The 26,507-nt window shown below is 40.9% G+C and overlaps 2 protein-coding genes across 5 annotated transcripts in view; both read right to left on the bottom strand.

Annotated features, from left to right (window-relative positions):
* ankrd6b (ankyrin repeat domain 6b) overlaps positions 1 to 14,951 on the bottom strand; it is a 61,611-nt gene extending 46,660 nt beyond the window's left edge. For all 4 annotated transcript variants that reach the window (XM_083790680.1, XM_083790681.1, XM_083790683.1 and 1 more), the window contains exon 1: positions 14,721 to 14,951. The gene's annotated coding sequence lies outside the window, so the exon portion shown is untranslated. The remainder of the gene's footprint in view (positions 1 to 14,720) is intronic.
* A 7,364-nt stretch (positions 14,952 to 22,315) lies between these two features.
* On the bottom strand, positions 22,316 to 26,262 carry LOC310877032 (tripartite motif-containing protein 16-like). The gene has a single exon (XM_083790684.1). The coding sequence runs from the start codon at positions 26,248 to 26,250 to the stop codon at positions 24,844 to 24,846; it is 1,407 nt and encodes a 468-aa protein (XP_083646810.1). The 5' UTR covers positions 26,251 to 26,262; the 3' UTR covers positions 22,316 to 24,843.
* Between the last annotated feature and the right edge of the window lie 245 nt (positions 26,263 to 26,507).

The following is a 26,507-nucleotide window of genomic DNA, read 5'->3' as shown; positions in this document are numbered from 1 at the left end:
TCAGAAGCCACGCGGCGCTTTCATACTTGAGTTATGGCATAATCTTTTAGACTCCTCTACCAATGCACACAGATTCACAGAATGGCTTCACAGAGCTCTTTGAAGACCTGACTGAAAAAAGGAAAACATCCTATCTAGCAGCTATAGATCGAGGGTTTGTTGATAAGACTTCAAAACATGTAGACTACATCTACATTACACACCGCGACACTCTCTGTGCATATGTTGCACAGAGAGTAGCCAAGACGTCTCTGCAAATTTGTGATGTCATACAGAGATGTTGTGAATGTGATATTGTGACTATTGCTAATCCAGTCAGTATATTATTCTCTCTCACACACACACATACACAGACCACGCACGCACGCACTCACGCATGCACGCACGCACGCACGCACGCACACACACACACACACACACACACACACACGTGTAGATGCAATTGCAGTTCTCACAGTCTTGCCCTTCCAATACTTGGCCTCAAATAAATTAACCAGATTAATGTTGCCGTACAATGGCATGCAGGCTCCCATTAATGCTGCAGTTCTGCCTAATCCCTGAACTGCTCTTTGGGGCTTAAACATGGTTGGACCCATGTCAAAGGTCACTAACTGTTCACTGTCAATTTCCCCCGTTCTCTTCCAGTTTTTGTGAAGAGTGGCAACTTTAACCACTTCCCTACCCTATCTATTTTGTTGTACGTCAATAGCGAAAATAGCTGATCTACAGTACAAGCTTACAACGGGTCACAATGCATTTGCAAAGTGTGTGCCTATTTTAGCTAAATTTTCATAAATAGCTAAATCTATTTCCAATGTAGCCAAATGTTGATCTATTTCCAATCTTTCATCTACTTTAGATTTTAGATGTTTGTTTAGTTTCACCTATTATGACATAGGTAAGGACGCTGAAGACTGTATGTTGTTAATTAAGATGAGTCAAATTAAAGGTTTTTTTTTTCAAACAAGGTTCATGTTTTAGAGAAAATAAAAGATGAGTTAATGTTTGGTTTTTTTGTTTTTTCATTTGCTGCTTTCTTTCGCTTAACAATTGTAGCTATTTTTGACAGGGGGTGGGGGCATTCGAACACGTGGCTAAATATGTATTTTAAGTTTTACGGCGATTTTATTATTATTATTTACTATAGTCCTACTAGACCCCAGGAAATTACATCTGGCCACAGTAGTTGTTTTCCGTGTGTCTGAATGAACAACTGACTACTAGGGGGCTGCCATACTGTGTGTCATAGGCAATATGTCATTTTGTCACCTCCCCCTTCACATTCAATAGATCCTGTGATCTTTTGGGCCAGATATAATGTCATGGGGTCTAGTAGGATTATATTAAATAATAATAAAGAAATTGCATAAAAAACCCTGATATATATACATATTTAGCCAATTGTTCGACTGCCTCCGCCTCCCTGTCAGAAATAGCTCAAATCATTCAAATGAAATAATGCATGAAAAAACACTCATCATTTACTTTCTCTAATAACAACCTAAAACATGAACCTTGGTTGAAAAATACTAAAGTTGTCCTTTAAGACAAGTAATTCAAATTGGAAAATAAGTATAATTGTACATAAAATTTACTGAAACATGATCTGAAACAATCCTCATGTCAAGTTAAGTGCTGTCGAGTGCTTTCTAGGTGATGCTAATAATATAGAGGTGAGTAGGATTTAGCATGGCTTGTACCGAATGTGGCACACACACACACACACACACACACACACACACACACACACACACACACACACACACACACACACACACACACACGTAACCTGAGACTAGCAGGATTCTGACAGCACTCTTTCCAGAGGATGTGAGCGATGTTAAAAACACTGTCCAGCCCAACTCTGAGGAGGAAGGATCTAATCCCTAGAGACTAATCTACACTGACAGCTATTCTAATGACTGATTGACTGTCCAGTTGTATTCCTGGAAATACAGGAGAAATAGAGGGAGAGAGGAAGACAAGACATGTACTACTGATAGGGCTGGGCAATATGTAGACATTATATCGATATTGTGATATGAGAATTGATATCTGGGACTTTGGATATCATATGGCATTTAAGACCTTTTTTATAATGAAAAAATGTGATCTAAAAAATCACAATGCATAATTGCAATGCAGATAATTTTATATTTATATCCTCAGACTCACAATATTGATATCGAGGTATTTGATCTAAAATATCATGATATTTAAATTTCCACATTGCCCAGCCCTAAGTAGTGCTTAAAATATATCGTTCTCATAATCTCATTATATTATCTATGGCCAATAGCCCATTCATATACTCCCAGTCAAATGTAGGCCAAAGTCAGAACTCAGAAATCACATGTGTACTACCATATATTGTAGTGCCAAGTGCCAAAAGAAGGGTGTAATATTTATGTAATTTAAGTCATTTTTATTGCACTTGGCATGAATTAGAATTAAATCTGTTCCCTGTAAACGTGTGTTAGTATATAATTATGTCTGTAATACACTGTTGTAAATATGTCTTTCAGCGATGTTAACGAGCCACATAGCCCTAACGACTGTACTTGGTGAATACATCGATTCCGAAGTGGTGTGTTGAAGCGCTAGTTCTCGGGGTGGAATGACAAAACAAACTTTATATATAGCAGTATATAGTATGTCATTAGCACAGACTTGTGAATGATAAGTGAAGGCATTTCATCAATGGCGTCAACCTTTCGAAAGCAGACCACACATCTTCAGGGGCATTGACCCACTATACTATTTAAGATTCCAAAATTCCCAGTGTGCTAGAACAGCACTGGCTTATGTGCTCCTCATGCTTTTTACAGAGGTCATTTCATTTGGGATGAATAGGGTGCTAATGCGCTGCGGTAACATCTGAATGGCTCCCTCCCGCCACGCTGAAAAATGAATAAGATTAAGTGAGCGAGCGAGCAGGGGGAATCCTCTCCCCCGCCACATTCCTGGGGACTCTCCAAAATGTGTCTGACTCTGACACAGACCCATACCCTGCACGTCTGCCTGGGTTACTATACTTGTGAGGACATTCCACCAGTTGGTGGAAGGAGAACAATATAGAAATACTCTTTTACAAGTAAAAGGCCTGTGTCCACTTAAAGCAAAATCGTATGGACTCAAATGTTTAAAAAGAAAATCTTTTTTTATTATATGAAGTATAAATTCGGGCTTATTTGGTTAAATTGTATTTTTTGTAATAATAATCTACCTCAACATTTTACTTAAATGCACGGTTACTTTGCACCACTGCATTACACTCATTTCCATTCTTGAATTTCCATCCTTGACCCTTAACCACTGCATTACCTAACCCTAATGCTTTCCCAAACTACAATCAGACACAAATTCGAACCCTTAGCAAAGCCAACTAGCCGAGCTAGTTCGCTGAAAGGTGTGCAAGAAGCTACATGATCATGGCAAATCTTCCACATGTTTCTGCCTCCGAGTCCTCACAAGGGTACGAGTGCAAGTCACACAAATACACACACAAGGACTGGCAGGGCAAGGCTCCTCTCATGCAGCTAGGCAACAGGCTTTTGTGCAAACTTTCAGGAACTTGGGACTTGGTTCAAAAACGAGAAATGCCAAACCCCTTGCTTTTCACACAACTTAAAAGGAGAGGAGGCCCCCAGGGACAAACTCATTAACAACGCTGAAAAACAACTTCTCTCATGCAGACACAGGTTTCATATCTATGCGAGTTTATAACTCAGCAGACACTCTGTGACAGCCCTAGTGAAAGTTTAGTTGGAGATAAATTGTCATAAACATAATTGCGATCCATGATTTAATTGTGCTTTTGGCATTGGACATAACGAAAATATACCAAGACATGACTGACAATAATCAAAATCAATAATGTATTATGGCCAAAACCATGATTTAATAATTGTATACATTTTTCAAACTAGAGAGAATAGCTGATCTACTATGAGATCTAGTCTATCTAGCATCAACAGTTGAATTCATACAGATGCATGGAAACGATTCAGATGATTCTGCAAAGTAATTGCGATTATCTCAAATAATTTCAATGAGGCGATTATGTAATAAGCTTGACACTTAATTGACAGCGCTAGAGTTGGTAGCAGATATGTGTTTCTTTCTTATCGAATGTGTGTATTTGGTTTAGATTATAGATTAAATTAGATGGGAATTTATGTACTTTAGTAGATAGCTGGATTTCGACTCCAGGCCTCCAAAATTGGACACAAAACATATTGTACTGCTTACACAAAAGGGAATCGCTCCGGGCCAAGGGACTTGGCTTCTCTGAGCTACAGTCAGGGCTGCTCTGTGCAGGTCACGGAGACCAATGTAACCTCATGGATTAAAAACCTGTTTCTCCCGCATTTGGAAACCAATGTGCATCTGGGCTACAGGCAGGGTTACTCTGTTCCCACCATACTGTTCAGAATAAATGTGCTCCTGCCAGCAGCTGTTTGGTTTGGCAACGCAACAGGGACACATAGCAACGCCTTGAGGAGACCCAGGTGTCACAAGAGAGTTTCCACATCAACCAACACAAGCATGGGAGGAGGGCCCCTCTTCCTCGCCCACGTCGGTGGTCCTCAAACATTTTCATTTAGTTAAATAAGTAAAAGTGATTTTGATGGTACATGTATATTAACTCATTTTGCTGTGGACCCCCTGGAACCGCCTCAAGGACCCCCGGGGGTTCCTGGACCCCACTTTGAGAACCACGGCCTTTACGTCTCTCTTCACTGTGAGGGAGAGTCTAGTTTTGTTTCTCGAATACAATCGGTAGGACTGACTGCCAAGAAAAGATCATAGTTGTGTAATAAGACATTGTCGACCTTATCTGCGTTGGTTTCCGTGATAACGACATAGACGTGAGTAAAGCTTAACCACACGTCCCTACCTGGGCATCATAAGAGGCAAACTTGGTGTAGAGGAAAAAAATCACACAAGTGTGAACCGAGTGGTGCAACTCCCGTCTATTGGTTCTCTGTATCATTCCAATTTGTATCGTCCAATTTCTTCTCTGTATCGTTCCAATTTCTTCTCTGTATCGTTCCAATTTCTTCTCTGTATCTCTGGTGCCCCCTACTGGTATAAATATGTAACATACTCGTGCTCACTGATACATACATACAGGTACACACACAGGTACACGGACGTTGCTGGATGTAGGAGTGGTTGCACCACTCAAAAAGATAAGATGACCAACAGAACACAGTAAAACATTAGCCATATTGGTTTGTTCCATAAAGGCTTTCCTTGTAAAACACCATCTCCTTTTTTTAATTGCATTTCCAGCTACAATGAGTGTTGAATGCAGACAGCTTGTAGAGGGAGTGGGACTGTTTGATGTCAGTGAACAAACAACATGTTGTCTGTTGGGCAGGGACGTGCAGAACATGGCAGGGACTGAAATTCCCAGAAAGGGCACATTTGTAATGTGCAGTGGTGGACCAAGTACTCAACCCCTGCAGTATTGAGTCAAATTAGAGATAGGCCTACTCCTATAGTCAGATATTAGCCAACTAAAAGTGAAAGTTGCTCTGTCAAATGTGTACTTCAGGTAAAAATCTACTTTACAGTGGGGCTCCACCGGGCGCGTCAAAAAGCAAACCGGGGCAATTTTAAAGCAGTCACCGAACGCAACGCATCGTAGGCAGTGGAGCCACCCTTCATTGATTAAAAAGGGAACATTCCCTGACGGTGACGGAGACGCAACGCTGGCGCGTTCAGTGGCGCCCCGGCGTTAGTATTCAAAAGCACAAATTACACTTTCTGTACATTTTCTTTTAATTATATATATAATAATAGAGAAAATAGCATTGCATTGCAACGTGTTGTGAGCTTGTAGATCAGCTATTTTCACTATGGTATATTTTAAATAAGGTTTAATTGGTTAATTTATATGTACATTTTATACCTTCCTAGAAATGTAGTGGAGCGTAACGCCACATTTGAGAAGCACTGCTCTAATCTAATGTAACCTAATCTGCAAATTTCATCAGCTCTTGGCTTGAATGTGATCAAGTTCGCCCCATAGGCTTTTATCACACTGGGAGAGTCAGGAATCTGACTAACTCTCTAAGTGTGAATGATTATCAGATCAGAAACCAAAGGAATGTGATTTTCAGTCCTCTTCAGATCTTCTATTAGAGAAATTCCTACTTGTTACAGTTTGCAGACACAGTGATGGGGACCATTGGGGGTGCCCCTGTGATAACCCCATTGATATACTGTTAACATAAGCCTGAGTGTGTACAAAATTAAATTCTTTGCTGTTGGGCAGAAACCTTGTGTCTCCACATTTCAACATTGTTTTTGTTTTTGTAAATTAGTGACCTATTTGATCATACGAGTGTCTCACAAAAGTAGATCTACAAGCTCACAACGCGTCACATCAGGGACACATTGTGAGCTTGTAGATCGGCTATTGTCCCAATTTTATAAAATAGTGATTTAAAGTCTAAGATATACCAAGTTTCCAATGCAAATGCAACCATACTCCCTTATAGTTGCAAATGGATAAATTAACACTGATTGTTTTGCTGTGTAGCAGGCGTCCTCCTTTACTTCCAAGCCATTTAAGTCCTCACACTAGTTGAACTAGTTTAATGACACAAAGGATAAGATCATGTTTACTGGAAAATGCTGTGCCCCACATACAGTAACCACACAAATGTATGATAGGATCACAAACGTTACCTCACTCCCCTACTGCACTCTCATCACATTGCATCCCGTCTCGTCACCTTTGTCATTTAGATTGCTAGTGTAGTTTAGAGACAGATGCTAGGCTTGAAGTTTACCTGTTTGCCTTTGTTTGCCTGTTTGCCTAAGTTTCATGCTTTCTCTGGTTACTCTTATTTCGGCCTTAAGTGGCTTTGGGTAAGGGCATTTGCTAAATGCCTAAATAGTAAATAAATAGTAAGGTTACTGGTTTCTGTCCAAAATGCAGGTGTATATGTTATCCATGTAGAAAAAGTTCAAGAACTACCGGTAATGCGTTTTCTTTTATTTTTTTTATATCTATGTAGGCTTAGTTCATATGCAGAAATATTTGCCTACACATTATATAGCTATAAATAGTCTACATTGCAGACAAATGGGCACGTTCAATCTCAGATGAGAAGATGGTTCGGTTCAGCTGAGAATGTATTCTCCGTTTTGTCTAGCTGGGAACAAGCCGAGGCAAAACTAAAGTTACGTGAAAAGTTTGTCAACAAATACACATAAATTAACAATCATGTCCTAGGCCGATGCCTAGGACATGAGTCGATGACACATAATTAATGTCTGCCGTTCCACATTGAGCAAGACAGATGCGTTATTCCCTAGACTATGTTGTTACAATGAAGTAATGATGTCACTGTTGCTTGGTGGCTGTCAAGCTTGTCAGCCTGACTGATAGGTGAGAAGACAACTGCACATCATCTGAGACGCTGTGCAACACTTGATATTCAAGGTATGCCAGGAATTCAGGCAACATCGCCCGCCTTTCAATATAGGCTATAGCCTGGAACATCATTCATGAATCCATCCAGCGTGGTGGGCTCCATTCATGTGTGGGTGTGGGAATTTCAGATTTAGAAAGAAACTGATTTTTCTTTTCATTGAGTGACAAAGTGTCACTCAATGTTTTTTATGTGTAGTAAGCGTTCTTTGTCCTATGCTAGAGACGGAAATGTAGCAGTTTCTGTGTTATGACATTGTCACATTGTGTACCATAAGCCATTTAACTCCTTTTAAATGTAGCATTCAATGTCTTAACACACATGTGACCATTACATCCTACATACAGTTGACCGAAGTCCCCCAGGGGACTATACTTGGTCCCCTTCTTTTTTCCCTCTCTGGCCTAATAAATGTGGCTTCCCTGTGCATTCAGCACTTCCCTGGAGGTCAGTGTGGAGCCATGTGGAAGTCTGATGCTGAAAGGATAGGGGGGATGCTCCAGTAGTACTCTGACATCATCAATTTGATGTCAGTCATCTCCGCCTTTCTTTAAAAAGAATATTGGCCAAATTTGGGGGACATATGGACAAAACACTATTTGTTTGTTCAGAAAACAGAGTATATTCTGCTATAGCCAATTTACAGCATGAAGAAAGGCCTTCACACTTGCATAGAAAAGGAAGTCACCACAGAAGATTGATGCTATCCCGATATAGTAAAATTAGATAAGGCCCATCTGTCCAAAATCTCCACAACATCTCTCACTTCCACTTGAGACAAACAACACAGAGAGAGAGAGAGAGAGAGAGAGAGAGAGAGGGGGGAACTTAACAAACATTGCCAGACTGTTGCTGTCATACAGTCTGGAGCAACGGAAGCTCTATCATGAGTAAAATATAACGCAGAAGTGGATCCTCCTCCCCACTTCCGTTTCGTCTTCACAGTCACGCAAATTCATCCTAATATAAATAGAAATCATCTAAGCATATATAGCTTGATGCTTAGCAATATATATTATTATTATTTTTCGTGAACGGAAATAGCAGCTTCCATACTCGGATTTCGGGAGGTGTAGTTCCAGACACTATATATCATTCGGAGATTGTGGAATTTTGTCTGTCTATGCGAGACTAAACACGACTGCTCAGGGCTATACAGCAGAGCCAGCCTGATGTACCTTTCATTATGTGGGTCATTCTCTCGCTCCGTTTGTGCAGAAGCTCGATCGCACAACACCACAAAGGAAGCGCATCTTGATACAGCATAGCACGGTGCTCTGGGGGGCGCAGGGATTGAACTGTGAGAATGTGCAAGAGGAGATCTATTATTTTAAGTGGTTTTATGACAGCCATTTATTATGACCATTATTATTATTATGGTCCTTTTCCTGCAGGTAAATGGTAAAATGAACACAAGTACTGTACTGTACTTGATCCTTTTATCAGACATACTGTATATGTCCCTGTGCCTGTCCTTGCAAACTGTTAACTCATGTATTACGGCTAGTTGTAGTAAGAAATCATTAATAAAGTAATCAATCAATCAAAAAATACAATTTTGCTGTACTTTTACTTGACTATTTCCATTTTTAAATAGCAATCCCGATTTGAGATGATTTTGTGCCAGTGACTCCAATGAAAGAAGGTTGTTGTTGTTATATAAATTATTGTCTTATACCTCTCATTAGGCAACTTCTATAGCTGTTGTTATTTATTTTGCTGGGGACGCTTTTACTCAAGTAAAGCATCAATCAGAGTTAGTATATCTTTCCACCACGTTGTGACTGTGTGACGTGTGACAGCTATGAGTGGCCAGGATACAGTGCCACCCTACAGCACTGGGTGCCACTCACTCCAGCTCTGCCATCTGTCTTCCCTTGCACCGCCAGAAGTTCCTCTGGGGCCGAAGAGAGCCAGAGCCTGATTAAACCAATACTTTTCTCCCTGACTAATCCCAAAGATCTGTTTCAGCTCTACGGTAGCTGGCTTGCCAATGCAGTGGACATACAGCTGGTGAATAAGAATGAAGGAGAGGGAATGCATGTATTGTTGGGCAAAGATGACTTTTCTACTACTTGATTATCATAGCTGTTTGTCAAAAGCCTTGTCCCTCCATCCCTAGTTCATCTTTTTGAGCGGTGCACAGTTGCACACCGCTCCTTTAAATGGCTATCCCTAGTGTAGGACCTTTGACCTTGAAGGGGTATACCACTCATTCTCAATATTGAACTATGTCATTAATATAACTTGATATAAGTTGTGTGGAAATAATTAAAAACAAAAGGTCCCCCCCGTTCTGTTTAGCCTATAGAACTGGTCTGGACGACGAGAACCTGGGGTCATGTGATCAGTGACACCACGTCGGTGTACTCTTTGGTTTGCAGAGTACTCATACTACAAACCGCAGTATATCAAATTCTCACAGTCAAGCAATGAGATGAGTGTGGTGTTTGGGTACCTCTGGAACACAGTGAGGACATGATGTTATCGTGTGTCAGTGTGTTATGACTGCTGCAGAAGGCAATAACCTTCTCATGAGATTGTGGTGTACGTGCGTGCGTGCGTGTGCGTGCGTGCAGCGTGCCCGCCCACACGCGTGATTGCGAGAGAGAGAGAGAGAGACGTGCGGCAGGTGTGCCTTCCTTAATCCAGGGTTTTTCTCACCTGTCTCTTAACTCTTTCCTCTATTTCTTTTACTTTCCATTGCGTAATGTTCGTCTCATCATGATATCTTATGATTATTGTCTTATTATATTTTCTTCCCAACACAAATACAAGATGTCTTCTTCCCTTGCAGAACAAAATGTTTAACATGAAGGTCATTCAAGGCAAGGGACATAAATAATAATCATGATAAGAGTGTATATTAATAATAATTAGTATTACTTATAATCAACTTATAATTATATTAATAAATTATAAACAATAATTCTCAGAATAGGCCCACAAGGTACAATCACTTCTTAACCACTTAAACCCGATATACTTTGTTGACCCGGGCCCCCATGCAGGGTTCTATACACGGTCAGCTCCATTTTTCCCTCTATACCAAATATCTCTTCACAAAGAAATAGCCAATCTACGAGCTCACAACACGAACACGCCCACAACAACCTGCCGCATTGTCAGCTTGTAGAGCTGTTATTTTCACTGAGTTATTTCCCCCCAGAATAGGGACTCGATACACTTAAGAAATCGGGCATTCCTATTTTTAAAACATTACAAAATTTAAAAAATAGTAGATAGCAGACTATCGCACAAAGGTTAAATGTATTCCTTGTCGTAGGACCGTGCCATTCGCCAGTAATTGCACTTTTTGTGTGACAAGGTTCTATGTGACAAAACTATGAATTAGGTTACGACAAAAGGACCTCGTGAGAGACCCCGGTCAATCTAGTTATCATCTGTTTGGACCTGCTTCATTGTCCAGGACCACTGAGCAGAAAGGACTCCTTGTCTTCCTCGACAAGAGTCCTTTGCTTTTAGAGACGTGGTACAATGGGCTTCACCACCCATGAGCTGTGTTAAACACACATTCACTAAATCACAAGCGTGCACAGAGCCTTTTGAGAGTGCAGCCTAGTACACACCCATCATGGTGGCCTGATGCACTGGTAAAATCCTCATTGTTAATTGAACCACTTTGAACCTGGCGTCCATCCCTATTTTGGGCATGTCATAATAGGCGAAATGTTCAAACATTTTAAAAATGTTTCTCTACTGCTTAGCTATAGGACAGAACGCCCGTTTGGGCATGGGGAGAGATTATGCTTTGAGCTTCAGGCAATACCTCTTGTCAACCAACTTGGACTATACCTGAACACAGGGTGTAAGCTCATATTCCTAATATCTCCCCTGGCCAAGGGGTTTTCCCTTTTGTTTGAGCGGGAGATGATTAGTTTACCCAAACATCCAAGTGGTGGTGGGGGACGTGTGGTTGAGTTCATGCCTTGCCACAGTCTCTGCTGGTGAGTGTGTGTCAGCTGAGGGACAGTCTCTCTCACACACACACACACATGCACGTGCGTGCACGCATGTGCGCATGCACACGCACACATGAGCGTGAACATGCACACACACACACACACGCGCGAGCGCACACACACACATGCACTCGCTGCACAGACCATATCCCCTCTTTCTTTGTTTGCAGTCTCTTTTCACATTACTCATGAAAAGAATGATTAAACACTAACATAGCCCCCCTTCGTAAATCCTTTGCACAGAAATAATAATAATGATGGCAGATGCAGCCTCTACTGGGGGTCTTGGACACCGACAATAAGAGCTCATTGTTTCAAGGTACCAAAAATGGGGTTTTTAGACTAGAGTCCTCTCAAGGCAAAAGAGTGAAAAGGAAAGCTCCTTCTCTGCCTGCCACAAAGCTATTCAGTTGCGCAGGTTTTTTTCTTGAATTGCCCACACCAGGCAGTAATACTATGACAAATAGACCACTATTCTAATGGGTTTGTTTGTCCAATTATATCCGCTCCTAAAGCAGGTTTTTATTCCAAAATGAACGGATATTTTAAGAATAAAATAATGGAAAAGCCTCAAATTTGGACATCAGTTTGCACCTGACTTCTCCAAACACCCACAGCCAAATAGCAGTCGCTCGCAAACATTTTCATGTCACAGACCCCAAAAGATGTGTTTAGCTGCTGACCCCCATTTGAAAAGATTTTGTGCCAGGGATCCCCACAAGAGAACACAGCCTTTTAGATCAGCTATTTTTGAATAGCTTAACAATAGGTCTTAAGTGTTAAAGAATGGTTTGTTCATTTTGCTAAGAAGTTAAGAACCCCCGAACCCCCTCAAGGACCCCTGGTGGGTCCCCGGACCTCACTTTGAGAACCAGTGGCCTCTAGCATTCATTGTCTCACCATCTGACAGTCAAATCTAATTATCAATTTTTCTGCATCGACTCTCTCCACATATACAATTATTTCTGGAGCCTTTCACATGGGGGTTACGCTCCTCTGGACGCCATTAAGGCCCATTATGTTTCCATTACACACCTGGTGCCCCCCTGACCCCAGCATAATAAAAGACCCCTAATCAGCTCCCTGGGGGGCTCGACAGACGGATAGACGAGGCGCAGACAGGGGCGTTCATATACACAATCTGGACTGTGAGGAGAGGACGCGTTGATTAGGATGCTGCTGCATTAGCCCTGAAACATGACTGTCATAGTACGTGCGTCATGTGAACCATGCGGCTACTGCTGCATATGAGCAGTGATTCTCAACTTGTTCAATGTCAAGGGCCTGCAGACAGTCTGATAGGCTATACAGCCTGTGCATTAGGCCACGTACATACATTTTTATACAATGTGCTATCTCTCTAATTTAACCATGAGAGTGTAATGGAACCAAATGGATTTGGATCCATTTGTACACTCTTGAGAGTTATAACAACCCAAAAGGGTCCATTTGGACCTCTGGTTGTACCAAACGTTGAGAAACTGTGGCATAGCCATATAGCGCTATAGACGGCAGAACATGGTTGGTCTAAATATAATAATAACTAGAAATGCACGCCATAAATGGCCTACTTGTAGTTTTTGATTGATTGATTGAAATATTTATTAACAGTTTGTAGAATTTACAGTACATTTTAAGCACAAACTCAATACAAAGACTGTCAACTGTGAGTGGACGACCCAATTAAGCATTACACTTGTTTACAACAGGGTCCACATTGTTCAATTCATCAAAACATTTAAAGACATACAACCATTTAGAGACATACAAATAGACATTTCTATGTAGTTAAAGAACAACAGGAATTCATCATATGGGAAGCAAAAAAGGGAAAATATACAAGCACTGGGAAAATATACAATATACAGTGAGGGAAATGGGGTGGGGGGGTGGGGGGGATTCAGATTTTACAGAGGCCAGTTTCGAATTGCAGCCATCCGTAGGTGCCCTTTGAGAGCGGTTTTGAAGGAGTCAAGGGATTCACATGTCTTAATGACTGTTGGTAGGGCGTTCCACATTTTGGTGGCATAGGAGCGAAAAGAATTTAGTCCCTTGTTTGTGCCGAATCTGGGTTGTACATGGTTTGTTGCACTCCCTCTGGTGTTGTGGGTGTGGACTTCGTTTACATTAAGGAAGTATTTAGACAGGTACATGGGTATCTTGGTGGTGTATCGAATCTTGTGGACCAGACCCATTGCAAGATGCTGTACTCTGTCGACGACCCTAAGCCATCCCAGCCTGTCAAAGTGGGCAGGGGTGAGGTGGGTTCGGGGGGTGAGGCCAAGTAGGAGCCTGACCAGTTTGTTTTGGGAGGTCTGGAGCCTTGTTTTAAGGTACTGCTGACTTCTACAAACTTGAAACCTATGGTATCTTACATCAACATCAACAACAATAAGTGACCACCATTTTCACCACAACACACATACATACGTACCTTTTACCCACCCAACATTGAAACATAGCCTATCTTAATTACGTCACCATCAACAGCCAATTAGGGACCACCGACGACAGGCCTAAATATCATATTACATACCATACATACCATACATACGCAGCCGATCACAGTACTACATGAAACATAAACATAATCATATAATATAATTATAACAGTCATGAAAGTTTTGTTAAGCTTTGGCCCTGGATGCTCAAATCATGGATTTGTACAGGTGGGCTAATCAATAAATAACGTAATTGAGTAGGCCTATATCATGCCTATTGCCTAATAATGCATGGCCTACATAATGCTAAAGAAATAGGGTAGTAGACTTATCTACTCTGACAGACATAAACTAAGTGTTATTTCATTTGTAAACATGTTTTATTTATGGTAGCATATGGCAGAATGGCTTGCGATACATTCGTATAGCCTTCCCTGTCTGCTGTGTTTGTTGTTAAAATCATATTGACTTTGGAATTTAAGCCTAGGAGTTGGAGGATTATCACTTCAGATCGACTTTATTTCTTAATATTTTAACTGTGCGGTATACTGACCTATATTCACTCAGAGATATGCATGTGCACTGAATGCACGCCACTGAACACTCCACACCTTTTTTTCCCCAGGATAGTCTCGTTCTCTTAAAATAGGCTACCGACTACATTACAACTCTTAAGAAACATCAGATCTTATCTCGTATCTGACCGCAGAGTAATAATGAGTCCACACATGCAGTCCTACGCAGCAAGTCACACAAACAAGCATGCCTATGGCTATACCTAACCCTACCCCACATGCGTTATAGTCAGGGGAAACAACAAAACAGTGTAATAAAAAGCAACAAACCTCGTCCTCATTGGGTAGGCTACTACTGTAGTGGTGAAGTTTAGTGTTAAATCCTTTTCCTGGGACGTTTCCCGAGCTTATATCGGACGGGTGCGGGCCGTGCGGCGATAGAGGAAAAGCAGAACCACGGAGAGCAGAGACTTAAACCCGGCGAATCCCAAAGAAAGCTTCTGTTGAAGACGAGGAGAAAGTGAAAACAATCGCGTTCCGCGTTGTAGTAGCTGCGCAGCCGCTTCCTTTAGTCACCCGCACCAGTCAGCGCACCCACCGCCCCCGCCCCCCGCTGCTCTGAGCGGGCATTTGCATTTCAATAGTCCCACTGTCCCAGTGACAGGTCCTGTCAATAAGGTGAAATGAGATTCTGAATTACAGTCCGACTTTCTCCAAATGAAACGAGTTCCATTCCTCGCTGCTGCTGCCTGCTGCTGCTGGGGTCGCTTAGCTAACGCCTCTTCCATTCACTCAACGAAAATGGTTCATCATTGTCTCGGAAATAGTCGGAAGAGTTGTTTAAAATGAGACTATTAAGTGCAACCATATGGTGCAACCTCGCTCTTGGAATAAATCATAGAAAACAAGACACTCGCTGCCGATACACATCAGTTTGGTCGAATCGATGTAAACTATATAAAGTTTATCGTAGTCTTTTGACATGTCAAAGGAAGGCAGAGTCGCGCTGGGGCTGGAGTCTGGACAGCTCTATTTCCAAGGTGTGTGTGTGTGTGTGTGTGTGTGTGTGTGTGTGCGCGTGTGCGCGCGCGCATGAGAGAGAGAGCAAATGACATGCAGTAAAACAGAGAAACTAACTTTCTCATCAAATTACATTTGAATACATTGCTGCTACTTGTCGCAAATTAATGTTTATATGATAAGTGAATGCAAAAACATTGTAATAGCTAGCCTACTGTTGTCGACTTTCAATATTTATAACCTCTCCTATGGATGTAGGCCTATCTCTGACAGAAAATGCACAATGCTTTTTATAGTTTCACAAGCAACGTTTAAACACTAACACAGCTCTGTTTACACCTTTATTTTATTTGTACATACATTGTTGTATCTTGATTGTTTTGTTTCACTTTTACTTTGGCAATGTAAATGTATGTTTTCTCATGCCAATAAAGCTCATTTGAATTTGAGAGAGAGATCCAAGGTGCAAGTTAGCCATGCATTACACATTTGATCAAATTTTGTTTTTGGGTGTACACATACACGTATAATAGGCAATATGAATTGAAAAAATCACACCTGCGTGAAGTGAGCGGTGCAACTGTACCGTGTCACTGTGTGGGGTTTTCCGGGGGGTCCCCGCAACACCCAGACCCCCAGGAACGCGGCCAGGGGGCCGGGCCGGTTCCGGCTAGCCGCCCACGTCCGAAACGGTCGAGAAATGACAGAGTTACCGTGTGGGGGTGCCCGTTGAAAGTGGTTAAACAGTGTGCTTAGATGTGACATCTGAGCATGTCGCCTTTTTTGTCTAATTCTTTTCGGCATCTACCTGCTGCCCTCCAGGTATGCAGACCAGAGTGGGGCCCCGTCGTGGGGTAGAAGGAGGGTGTGTCTCTGAAACAACCTGGATGTCTCATTCGTCTTCTCTTTGTGCTCTCCTTCACCTGCCTGTCACTTCCAGACAATGGCCTCCTGAAGAATGGAATTTAATATTAGTATATAGTAGTAGCTACACCGTGAGAATGTTAATTAATGAGCCCATTGTAAATCTACATTCCAATAGATATCATTACAAATTCTTAAGCTGTGGAAACGTTATCGTCCCATCCGATGAGTCAGAGATAGGCTATATGGGACTCAATTACATTACATTGGTGTCTAACCCAAAGGCTTGTACAGTAGCCTATACTGATCCTGGCACAAAGCTCTGAACTTAATAGAACTGTCACAGCAAAACCTCTCTCACGCATATAGGGCACCAATAGTAGGTGAATGTCGAAAGAGGATAAATCACTGGTAGCTTAGAAACGGATGCGCTATATATGAAAAAGAAATGAAGGAATCAGAATAGTTTCAGATTCATGAGCTTTGATATTTGGAATAGAATTATCTTCGACATGGGCTTGGGGACTAATATAAAAGACAGGAAGCAGGGGATTATGAATAATAAAAGACAGAAAACTAACACAACACATATGTCCTCCTCCATATACAAGAAATAGGTCTAAGTACAAGTTTCTGTATAAAAGACAACCCACTGAATCCCTCACATTCTTTTCTGCCTTGAAATTCAGTGTTCTCCCATTTATGTCTAATTTACAGCCTGTGAAGTTTATGGCCTGTCAGGTCCCTCCTATATACCTTGAAAAAGAAAAGACGTTTCTGACACAGCGGCGCTTTTTAAAAATGAACAACCTGTGATGTTTTTGGGGTTTGTTTTCATTTAAAGCATAATACATCATGTCAACCAAATACCGTATGACTTCATTGAAATGCCTCCATCAGAGTGATAAATCTTTCAGGTGTCCCAACACTATGAAGTGACGTCCTACATCACACTCCCAGCATTCCTTCTGGGGCGGGTGGGTGATGGAGTGAGGCCCCAGGATGTCTCTTGTTACTGGTGAACTGGGCATGCTCAGAACAGGGAAGGGAAGAGACACTAACAAATTGTGTGCTTGTCGATGGTTGAGTGCTTAACCACATGAACCATATCGCTGTACTTCTCAAACTTTTTAATTTCAAGGACCCCCAGTTTGGTATGCTCTAGGGCAGGGCACAGACCACCCTAGCTGAGAATGTATAACCTAACCCGTAAGCAGTGGTGTAAAGTAACTAAGTACATTTACTTAAGTACTGTACAATTTTGAGTTATTTGTACTTTACTTGAGTATTTCCAATTTCCAATATTTTTACTACTCCACTCCACTACATCTCAGAGGCAACATTTTTACTTTTACTCCACTACATTTATTTGAAAACTTTAGTTACTTAGTTACTTTTTTGATTTGGTTTATTATTACAAAGCATACATTAACCACTTCAGCCCTATATACATTTCAGCCATTTGAAAATAGACAATCTACAAGCTGGCGATGCGATGCGATGCCTTGTCAGCTTGTAGATTGTCTATTTTCAAAATAACATTTGAAAACTTGAAATGGGAGATTCTGCACAATGAGTACTTTCTATTTTTGTACGTTTTTATACCAATACTTTAGTACTTTTACTCAAGTACATTTTGAATTCCAGACTTTTACTTGTAACAGAGTATTTCTACCCCTGCCTGTAAGCATCAGTTTAGCAACTGTGGCTCAAGAGGTAGAGCAGGTCGTCCAATGATCCATGCGTCGGCGGTTCGAATCCCGGCTCCTCCTACATATCGTTAGCCTAATAGGATAAATGCATAAGTCATTTTTTATGATTTTCGGATAATAAGGAAAAACACATTTTCTCGCAAGTATGTAAGAGTTTTTAATGCAGATTTTTACAATGGTTTCCTGAGGGGTTAACAAAATGTTTTTTACAAAAAGATAAACATGAGAGTCATTCCATAACAAAAAAAAGTGACTTAGGCCATTTTCAAGAAAATAATCTGTGACTTAGGCATTTTTTAATACATGTCTACTAAACACCTGGGGGTCTATTAGAGTGATGTTAACTCCATACTAAACACCTGGGGGTCTATTAGAGTAATGTTAACTCCATACTAAACACCTGGGGGTCTATTAGAGTGATGTTAACTCCATACTAAACACCTGGGGGTCTATTAGAGTGATGTTAACTCCATACTAAACACCTGGGGGTCTATTAGAGTGATGTTACCATACTAAACACCTGGGGGTCTATTAGAGTAATGTTAACTCCATACTAAACACCTGGGGGTCTATTAGAGTAATGTTAACTCCATACTAAACACCTGGGGGTCTATTAGAGTGATGTTAACTCCATACTAAACACCTGGGGGTCTATTAGAGTGATGTTAACTCCATACTAAACACCTGGGGGTCTATTAGAGTGATGTTAACTCCATACTAAACACCTGGGGGTCTATTAGAGTGATGTTAACTCCATACTAAACACCTGGGGGTCTATTAGAGTAATGTTAACTCCATACTAAACACCTGGGGGTCTGTTAGAGTAATGTTAACTCCATACAGAACACCTGGGGGTCTATTAGAGTGATGTTAACTCCATACTAAACACCTGGGGGTCTATTAGAGTAATGTTAACTCCATACTAAACACCTGGGGGTCTGTTAGAGTAATGTTAACTCCATACAGAACACCTGGGGGTCTATTAGAGTGATGTTAACTCCATACTAAACACCTGGGGGTCTATTAGAGTAATGTTAACTCCATACTAAACACCTGGGGGTCTATTAGAGTAATGTTAACTCCATACTAAACACCTGGGGGTCTGTTAGAGTAATGTTAACTCCATACAGAACACCTGGGGGTCTATTAGAGTGATGTTAACTCCATACTAAACACCTGGGGGTCTGTTAGAGTAATGTTAACTCCATACAGAACACCTGGGGGTATATTAGAGTGATGTTAACTCCATACTAAACACCTGGGGGTCTGTTAGAGTAATGTTAACTCCATACAGAACACCTGGGGGTCTATTAGAGTAATGTTAACTCCATACAGAACACCTGGGGGTCTATTAGAGTGATGTTAACTCCATACTAAACACCTGGGGGTCTATTAGAGTAATGTTAACTCCATACTAAACACCTGGGGGTCTGTTAGAGTAATGTTAACTCCATACAGAACACCTGGGGGTCTATTAGAGTGATGTTAACTCCATACTAAACACCTGGGGGTCTATTAGAGTAATGTTAACTCCATACTAAACACCTTGGGGTCTGTTAGAGTAATGTTAACTCCATACAGAACACCTGGGGGTCTATTAGAGTGATGTTAACTCCATACTAAACACCTGGGGGTCTGTTAGAGTAATGTTAACTCCATACTAAACACCTGGGGGTCTGTTAGAGTAATGTTAACTCCATACAGAACACCTGGGGGTCTATTAGAGTGATGTTAACTCCATACTAAACACCTGGGGGTCTATTAGAGTGATGTTAACTCCATACTAAACACCTGGGGGTCTGTTAGAGTAATGTTAACTCCATACAGAACACCTGGGGGTCTATTAGAGTAATGTTAACTCCATACTAAACACCTGGGGGTCTGTTAGAGTAATGTTAACTCCATACTAAACACCTGGGGGTCTGTTAGAGTAATGTTAACTCCATACAGAACACCTGGGGGTCTATTAGAGTGATGTTAACTCCATACTAAACACCTGGGGGTCTATTAGAGTGATGTTAACTCCATACTAAACACCTGGGGGTCTATTAGAGTGATGTTAACTCCATACTAAACACCTGGGGGTCTATTAGAGTAATGTTAACTCCATACTAAACACCTGGGGGTCTATTAGAGTAATGTTAACTCCATACTAAACACCTGGGGGTCTATTAGAGTGATGTTAACTCCATACTAAACACCTGGGGGTCTGTTAGAGTAATGTTAACTCCATACTAAACACCTGGGGGTCTGTTAGAGTAATGTTAACTACATACTAAACACCTGGGGGTCTATTAGAGTGATGTTAACTCCATACTAAACACCTGGGGTCTATTAGAGTAATGTTAACTCCATACAGAACACCTGGGGGTCTATTAGAGTAATGTTAACTCCATACTAAACACCTGGGGGTCTATTAGAGTAATGTTAACTCCATACTAAACACCTGGGGGTCTGTTAGAGTAATGTTAACTCCATACTAAACACCTGGGGGTCTATTAGAGTAACTGTTGTTTGCTGTGTATGCAATGTAAAAATGCCCAAGTCACACAAAGTGAGTTAGGCGGCAACGTAAAAATGCTCAAATCACACAAGTGACTTAGGCAGATCATCATTTTTGAAGATTGTGAGCTTTGTGATTGGCTGAGGACATAGGCGATGATCCAGAACGATGCAGCAGCCCCAGGAGATCACCTGTATGCAGAAATCTCAATTTCGCCAAAAAATGACTTAGGCATTTATCCTATGAGGCTAACGATATCAAAGTGTCCTTGGGCAAGACACACCAAATTGCTCCCGATGTGCTGGTTGGTACCTTGCATGGCTTCCGCCGCAATCGGTGTATGAATGTGCGTGTGAATGGGTGAATGTAATGCACAATCTATGTAAAGCGCCTTGGATAAAGGCGCTATAAAAATGCACCATTTACCATTTTATCAATGATTTAGCTGGGGACCCCCTGGAACCCCCTCAAGGATCCCTGGGGGTGCCCAGACCCCACTTTGAGAGCCACTGCACAGGCGTCCATATTATGGGTTGCACATTCAGCAAAAATAGCTTATCTTCTACAAGCAATGCGTTGTGAGCTTGCAGATTGGCTGTATTCAGCTATAAGATATTTAGGGCTCCATTTTTCCATTTCCCTAAACTTCTTTGCCTTTTTTTTTTACTATTTTGAAGAACATTTTTTAATAGTTCAACAAGCCAATCTACATTGACACGTTGTGAGCTTGTAGACTGACCATTTTAACTATTCAAAAATGTTTTGCAAAATAGTAAAAATAGAATAGAAGAAGTTTAGGGATAAGGGGTTTAGAGGTGACGAAAATGGAGCCCTTAGTGTCTCTGGATGTACAGGGTTCAAGTGGTTAAGATATCTGCCACATATAGTTTAGCTGGCCAAGGATAAACTCTCTCGCCCGCCACAAGCTCACCATTTCTTGAACCATGTCATACAAAACTGAAAACCTTTGACAAACTAATTAGCCTGTACTTCACTGCCCCCCCTTGGCTCTCTAAACTGGCCATGTAAACACTGAAAACAGGAAGGCATGTGAACTGTGCATTTTTAAAGATAAATCATTGACACAAGTTGGTCAATGAGTGATAAAGTGTGGCATTTATAATGGCAATTGTATTCCTGAATTTCCCAGTATACCTCAGGTGGGCAAAAACACTGGAATATTACTGGAACCTGATGAATGAGTCATCGGGTTTGGCAAGACAATAGCATAAACAGAACACATACAAAGACAACAACAAAAAGTGTGTGTCACGCTACATTATAGGAGGGCTGAAGAAGAGATAAGACAACAACAAAAAGTGTGTGTCACACTACATTATAGGAGGGCTGAAGAAGAGATCCCTCCACAATTTGGTTTACTTCAGTGGTTCTCAAATTGGGGTCCAATGACCCTCAGGGTTAATTGAGTAGGTTCCAAATAGACCCTTAAATTACAGGTCTGTAACTCTGTGAAGTCCTTGAAATCAAAAAGTTTGAGAACCACTGGTTTAGTTCACTTTTACCCCACATCTCCTCAAGTGTAACTTGAGAGGAGCAGCTACTGTAGCTTCTTTGTGATTTGACTTTGTAGATTAAGAGCAAACTCAGTTGTAACCTGATCTCTCTCCTCCCCACAAATGTATCATCCCACATCTTCATGTGTGCCGCCGGAAGTCAAACTACAGTTTTGATATTTAACAGACAGAGTTAGTCCTCCAGATGATCTCAAATGTTAATTTATTATCATTGATGTTCACCATTCAATATCTCATAGGCCTACATAAACCAAGGACTTCCTTTTTTAAGTTTTGAGATATCATTGAAAAACCTTTATCATGACTGGGTTTAATTCAGTAGGCTATAGTCGTAGTTAACTCATTGCAGCCTTGGTGAGTTTAAACAAGCTTTGGCTGACAATCTCTGCAGTCCTGACCTTTGATATTCAATAAAGAAAGCTCCCTTAACAAAAGTGGTGAATCCAAAGCCCGAAGAGCTTTGCTTTAGTCTAGTCTCAAGTACCAGGATAGAAACCCGATTCTGCATTACAGCATAACCTTCTGGCTTAACTCCTGAATCTTGCCAGAGGAACTATGGACTGCAGTCTTTCAGAATTGCCACTGAGTATAAATAACCTCATCCTTCTGGCATGTGATAGATACAAAAGCATCAATAGTGTTGGTCAACATTCTTTCAAGAAAGATTGAAACTTGAGGAGGTCCCCAAAAGCCAGATACAACACCATTCAACACCCAGGGGTCGATGTCACAGACAGTAGCACTAAGCAAAGCTGAGGTAACTGTGCAAATGGGCTTCCAATGCCATGCTCTTCATAAGCTGTAATTAAAGATTTAATAAATAGTACAGTGCAGAGAAATGAGAAAGAGAGGGAATTGCAACACAAAAAACAACAAACTTTGGATTTGAACCCATGACGTTGTAGACGTATACCGATCAACACTGCCTGAACCAACTGTCTCCCTTCAGGCCCCCATATATATACTTCCATTAACATTTGTCTAATTAGCAATTATTACAATTAATGTTGTAATATAACATGTGTTATATGTTGAGAATATATAGTGTTAGACCATCAGGCTGTTGAACAAACCTTGAGCCCTGTCACAGGCATTATAATGGTTGTTTTTTTCTTTCAACTTTATTAGAAAAGATAATTCCATAACTTTATGAATTATTTGAGATATGTTGAGATAATAATGTGGTTTGTTGCCCACTGTTATATGATAATTAATTGGTATGCTTTTCTTCTAAAATGAAGTTCAATAACTTGATTTTTATATGCATAATTAAATAAGAGGCTATATCTGATTCACAATTCAAGAGATATGAGTCAAGAGCATAATTTACAAACTATCAACTGGTAATCCTGCTATAATCAACCTAAAAGAGGTTGGTGATGATCCACAGTGCCACAGTGTGGTGACATGACTGAATAACACTATTTCAGTATTAAACCAACATTTGAGTCATACAAACTTCAATGAATGTTATTTGACAATCATGATGACTCAATTTGACAAAATGATGATTCATAAAGATCAGGACATTTACAACATGGCATAAAGCCCAAAACCCCAATTATTTCAGATTAATTAAATTATTATTTGGATGAGAAATGCATGATATCTTCTCCAATCTCCACTAACAAAAGAGAATGAAAACATTATTTATTGGTTCCCCAATGTCCAATTTGACAATATTCAAGAATTGTCTAATGACTGAACTGAATTCTATAAAGAAGTGCTTTACATACTCTGAGCAAGGATACATTTAAAAAGCCTTTATTGCGCTTATAATGGCTATTACATGTTAAAATTATACAATGCCACTCAATGCCTGTTGTTTCAAGCTTGTCTCAATGGGACTTCTCTTCTTTAAATTTAGATTTTAGTTTTAGTCAGTCTTTTGAATAAAATTCTATTTAGTTTTAGTCTGTTTTTGTCGACTAAATATCATGAGATTTTAGTCGACTAAATCTACAGTTTATTTCAGCCACAAGAAATGTATATTTTGGTGGACCTTGATGGCGTCGTAATGCCAGATTTGATTATAGAACGTGTATTACAGTTATAGTATTCAGTGCCGTCTCCAGGCACAAATCAGCAGGGGGGCATACCTTTTTCAAAAGGGGGCACGTCATTTTTAAAACCCCCCTATGTATAACAAATAGTCGCCTATTAACAAAGTGATGCTTGAAAAAGGCTACAAGTAGGCTACAATTATGTAGCAGCACCAACAACAAACAAAGAAATACAAATATGTTGAGCATTATAATGTCCTTCTGCATGCATATATTACCTTGTTTTTCTATTAACTATTCAATTACTTTGAACATGTATATATTTACAATAATCATGAAGAACTTAGAGTTAACATTTGTAAAACATTAAAATATTGGTACAGTAGGGTAGGGTAGGCCTACTACAGTCAGTCTGTCAGAGATACTATAGAAGGACAGAGTATCTGCAACGTGATCCAGGTACACTCCTACTCTAGATGACAGTACAATCAGTACAGTAGATTTGAGGGCCAATGCCTCTGTGTCTGAAAACACAACCTTCTTCTTTAAAACACTCAAAAATCAAGAAATTACATTGAATCCAAATCCACATTCATCACTGTATTAACATACCGGTAGTCTCCACTCCACATTACTTCCCAGTAACAGCGTCCAGTCAGACCATCAGAACCTGAGTAGAGATGAATCTCTCTGGGTGATGAGGGTATGATTGCTGTCTGTTCATTAGTGTTACTTGTCTGTTCCCTTTTAACCTCGCGTCACCAGATCTTACGTGTATATCAGTTTCAAGAACTAGTGGGAAGTGGGGACAGGGGATTAATCATCATTTTCGTCATCATCATAATAATCATAATCATAATAATCACCATAATCACCACAACCATCATCATTACCATCACCACCATCACCATCCCCATCAGCAGCAGCAGCAGCAGCAGCAGCAGCAGCAGCAGCAGCAGCAGTAGCATTATTATCATCACCACCATCATCATCATCACCATCATCATCATCATCATGAAAAACAACAACATCTTCATAACCCTCTAGCAGAGACGAGCGTTGATGTGCTGTGCCTGTGTTTGGATCCAGTGTGAATGGAAGTGCATTTTGAAAGAAGTCATCTCTGGGCTCTGGGAATGTCTGACATGTCTTTGAGACCTTTGGCCCTTCCTCTTTAAGTATGTCTTCTAGTTTATTTCTCAACTTTGACACAGCCACAGTCACATATACAATGTAGCTCATAGGATGGACAATTCTGCTGACTGGGACTGTAGATTCACTGATCCTTGGCAGGGAGGTGTAACAGTGTAGAAAATGGATGTGATCCTCTGTGTGTGCGAGCTGCTCCAGGTCAACATGTCTCCTCCTCAGTTCAGTAATCTCTTGCTCCACAGACTTCCTTTGCTCTTCAGCCCGACGCACTGCACGTTTCTGCTGGCCCCTGATCAGCTCCCTCACCTCAGAACGTCTTGCCTCAATGGAAGTGATGAGCTCAGTAAAGATGGTGTCACTGTTCTCTACTGCTTTATTGGCAGAGTGATTGATATATTCCACCTCCTGATAAAGCACCTTCATGTCTTTCTCTCTGTCTTGGATTCTCAGCTGGATGTTCTGCTGTCTTTTACTGAGTTCCTTCTGTCTCACGGTCCGTTCTGCTACAGCTGAGATTATATCGTGACCTTTGTGTTCTTCCATGGAACACAGATAACAGATACACTGCTGATCAGTACGACAGAAAATCTTCCTCACCTCATCATGACGAGAGCAGATGATATCCTGAAGCTTGCTGGAGGCTTTGACCAGTTTATGTTTCTTAAAGGCAGGAGACTGGTAGTGAGGCTGGAGGTGAGTGTCACAGTAAGAGGCCAGACACTGAAAACAAGTCTTAACAGCTTTCAGTTTTCTCCCAGTGCAGACATCACAGACCACATCTCCATGTCCAACATAGCAGTGAACTTGAGGAACTTGTAGTCCTGTCTTCTTCAGTGTCTCCATCACTTCAGCCAACATGATGTTTTTCTTCAGAACAGGCCTTGGGTTAAATGTCGCTCTGCACTGTGGACAGCTGTACACTCCCTTCAAATCATCCTGATCCCAGCAGCCTTTAAGACAACGCATACAGTAGTTGTGTCCACAGGGGACAGTTACTGGATCCTTCAGCTGATCCAGACAGATAGAACAGCAGAACTGTTCCTGGTCCAGTTGAACTCCTTGCTGTGCCATTTTACTGCAGACTGTCTGACAAACATAACAGAACTGAGCTAAGTTCATATTTATATCTTCAGAGATCACATAACAAGGGGAGGTTAGGCTATTCCTGGTTGTGAGCGTGTCAAAGGCAGTGTGTTTAAAGAGGTAGTGCAGTTCACTGATTCAATATGTACCGGGCAAAAGCTGTATCAATCTGATTAAAGAATGTACCAAACTTGGGTGGTATATTTTTGTGCATAGTTAACGAGACAATTTGCATATTTGATTAA

The sequence above is a fragment of the Protomyctophum parallelum genome (assembly GCF_964188405.1).
Source record: "Protomyctophum parallelum genome assembly, chromosome: 19".
Lineage (NCBI taxonomy): Eukaryota > Metazoa > Chordata > Actinopteri > Myctophiformes > Myctophidae > Protomyctophum > Protomyctophum parallelum.
Note: the sequence above shows the minus strand (reverse complement) of the source record. Positions and strands in the feature narration are given on the sequence as shown.

Excerpts from the sequence above, each read along its gene's own strand:
- LOC310877032 (XM_083790684.1), bottom strand. The coding sequence starts at position 26,250 with ATGGCACAGCAAGGAGTTCAACTGGACCAGGAACAGTTCTGCTGTTCT.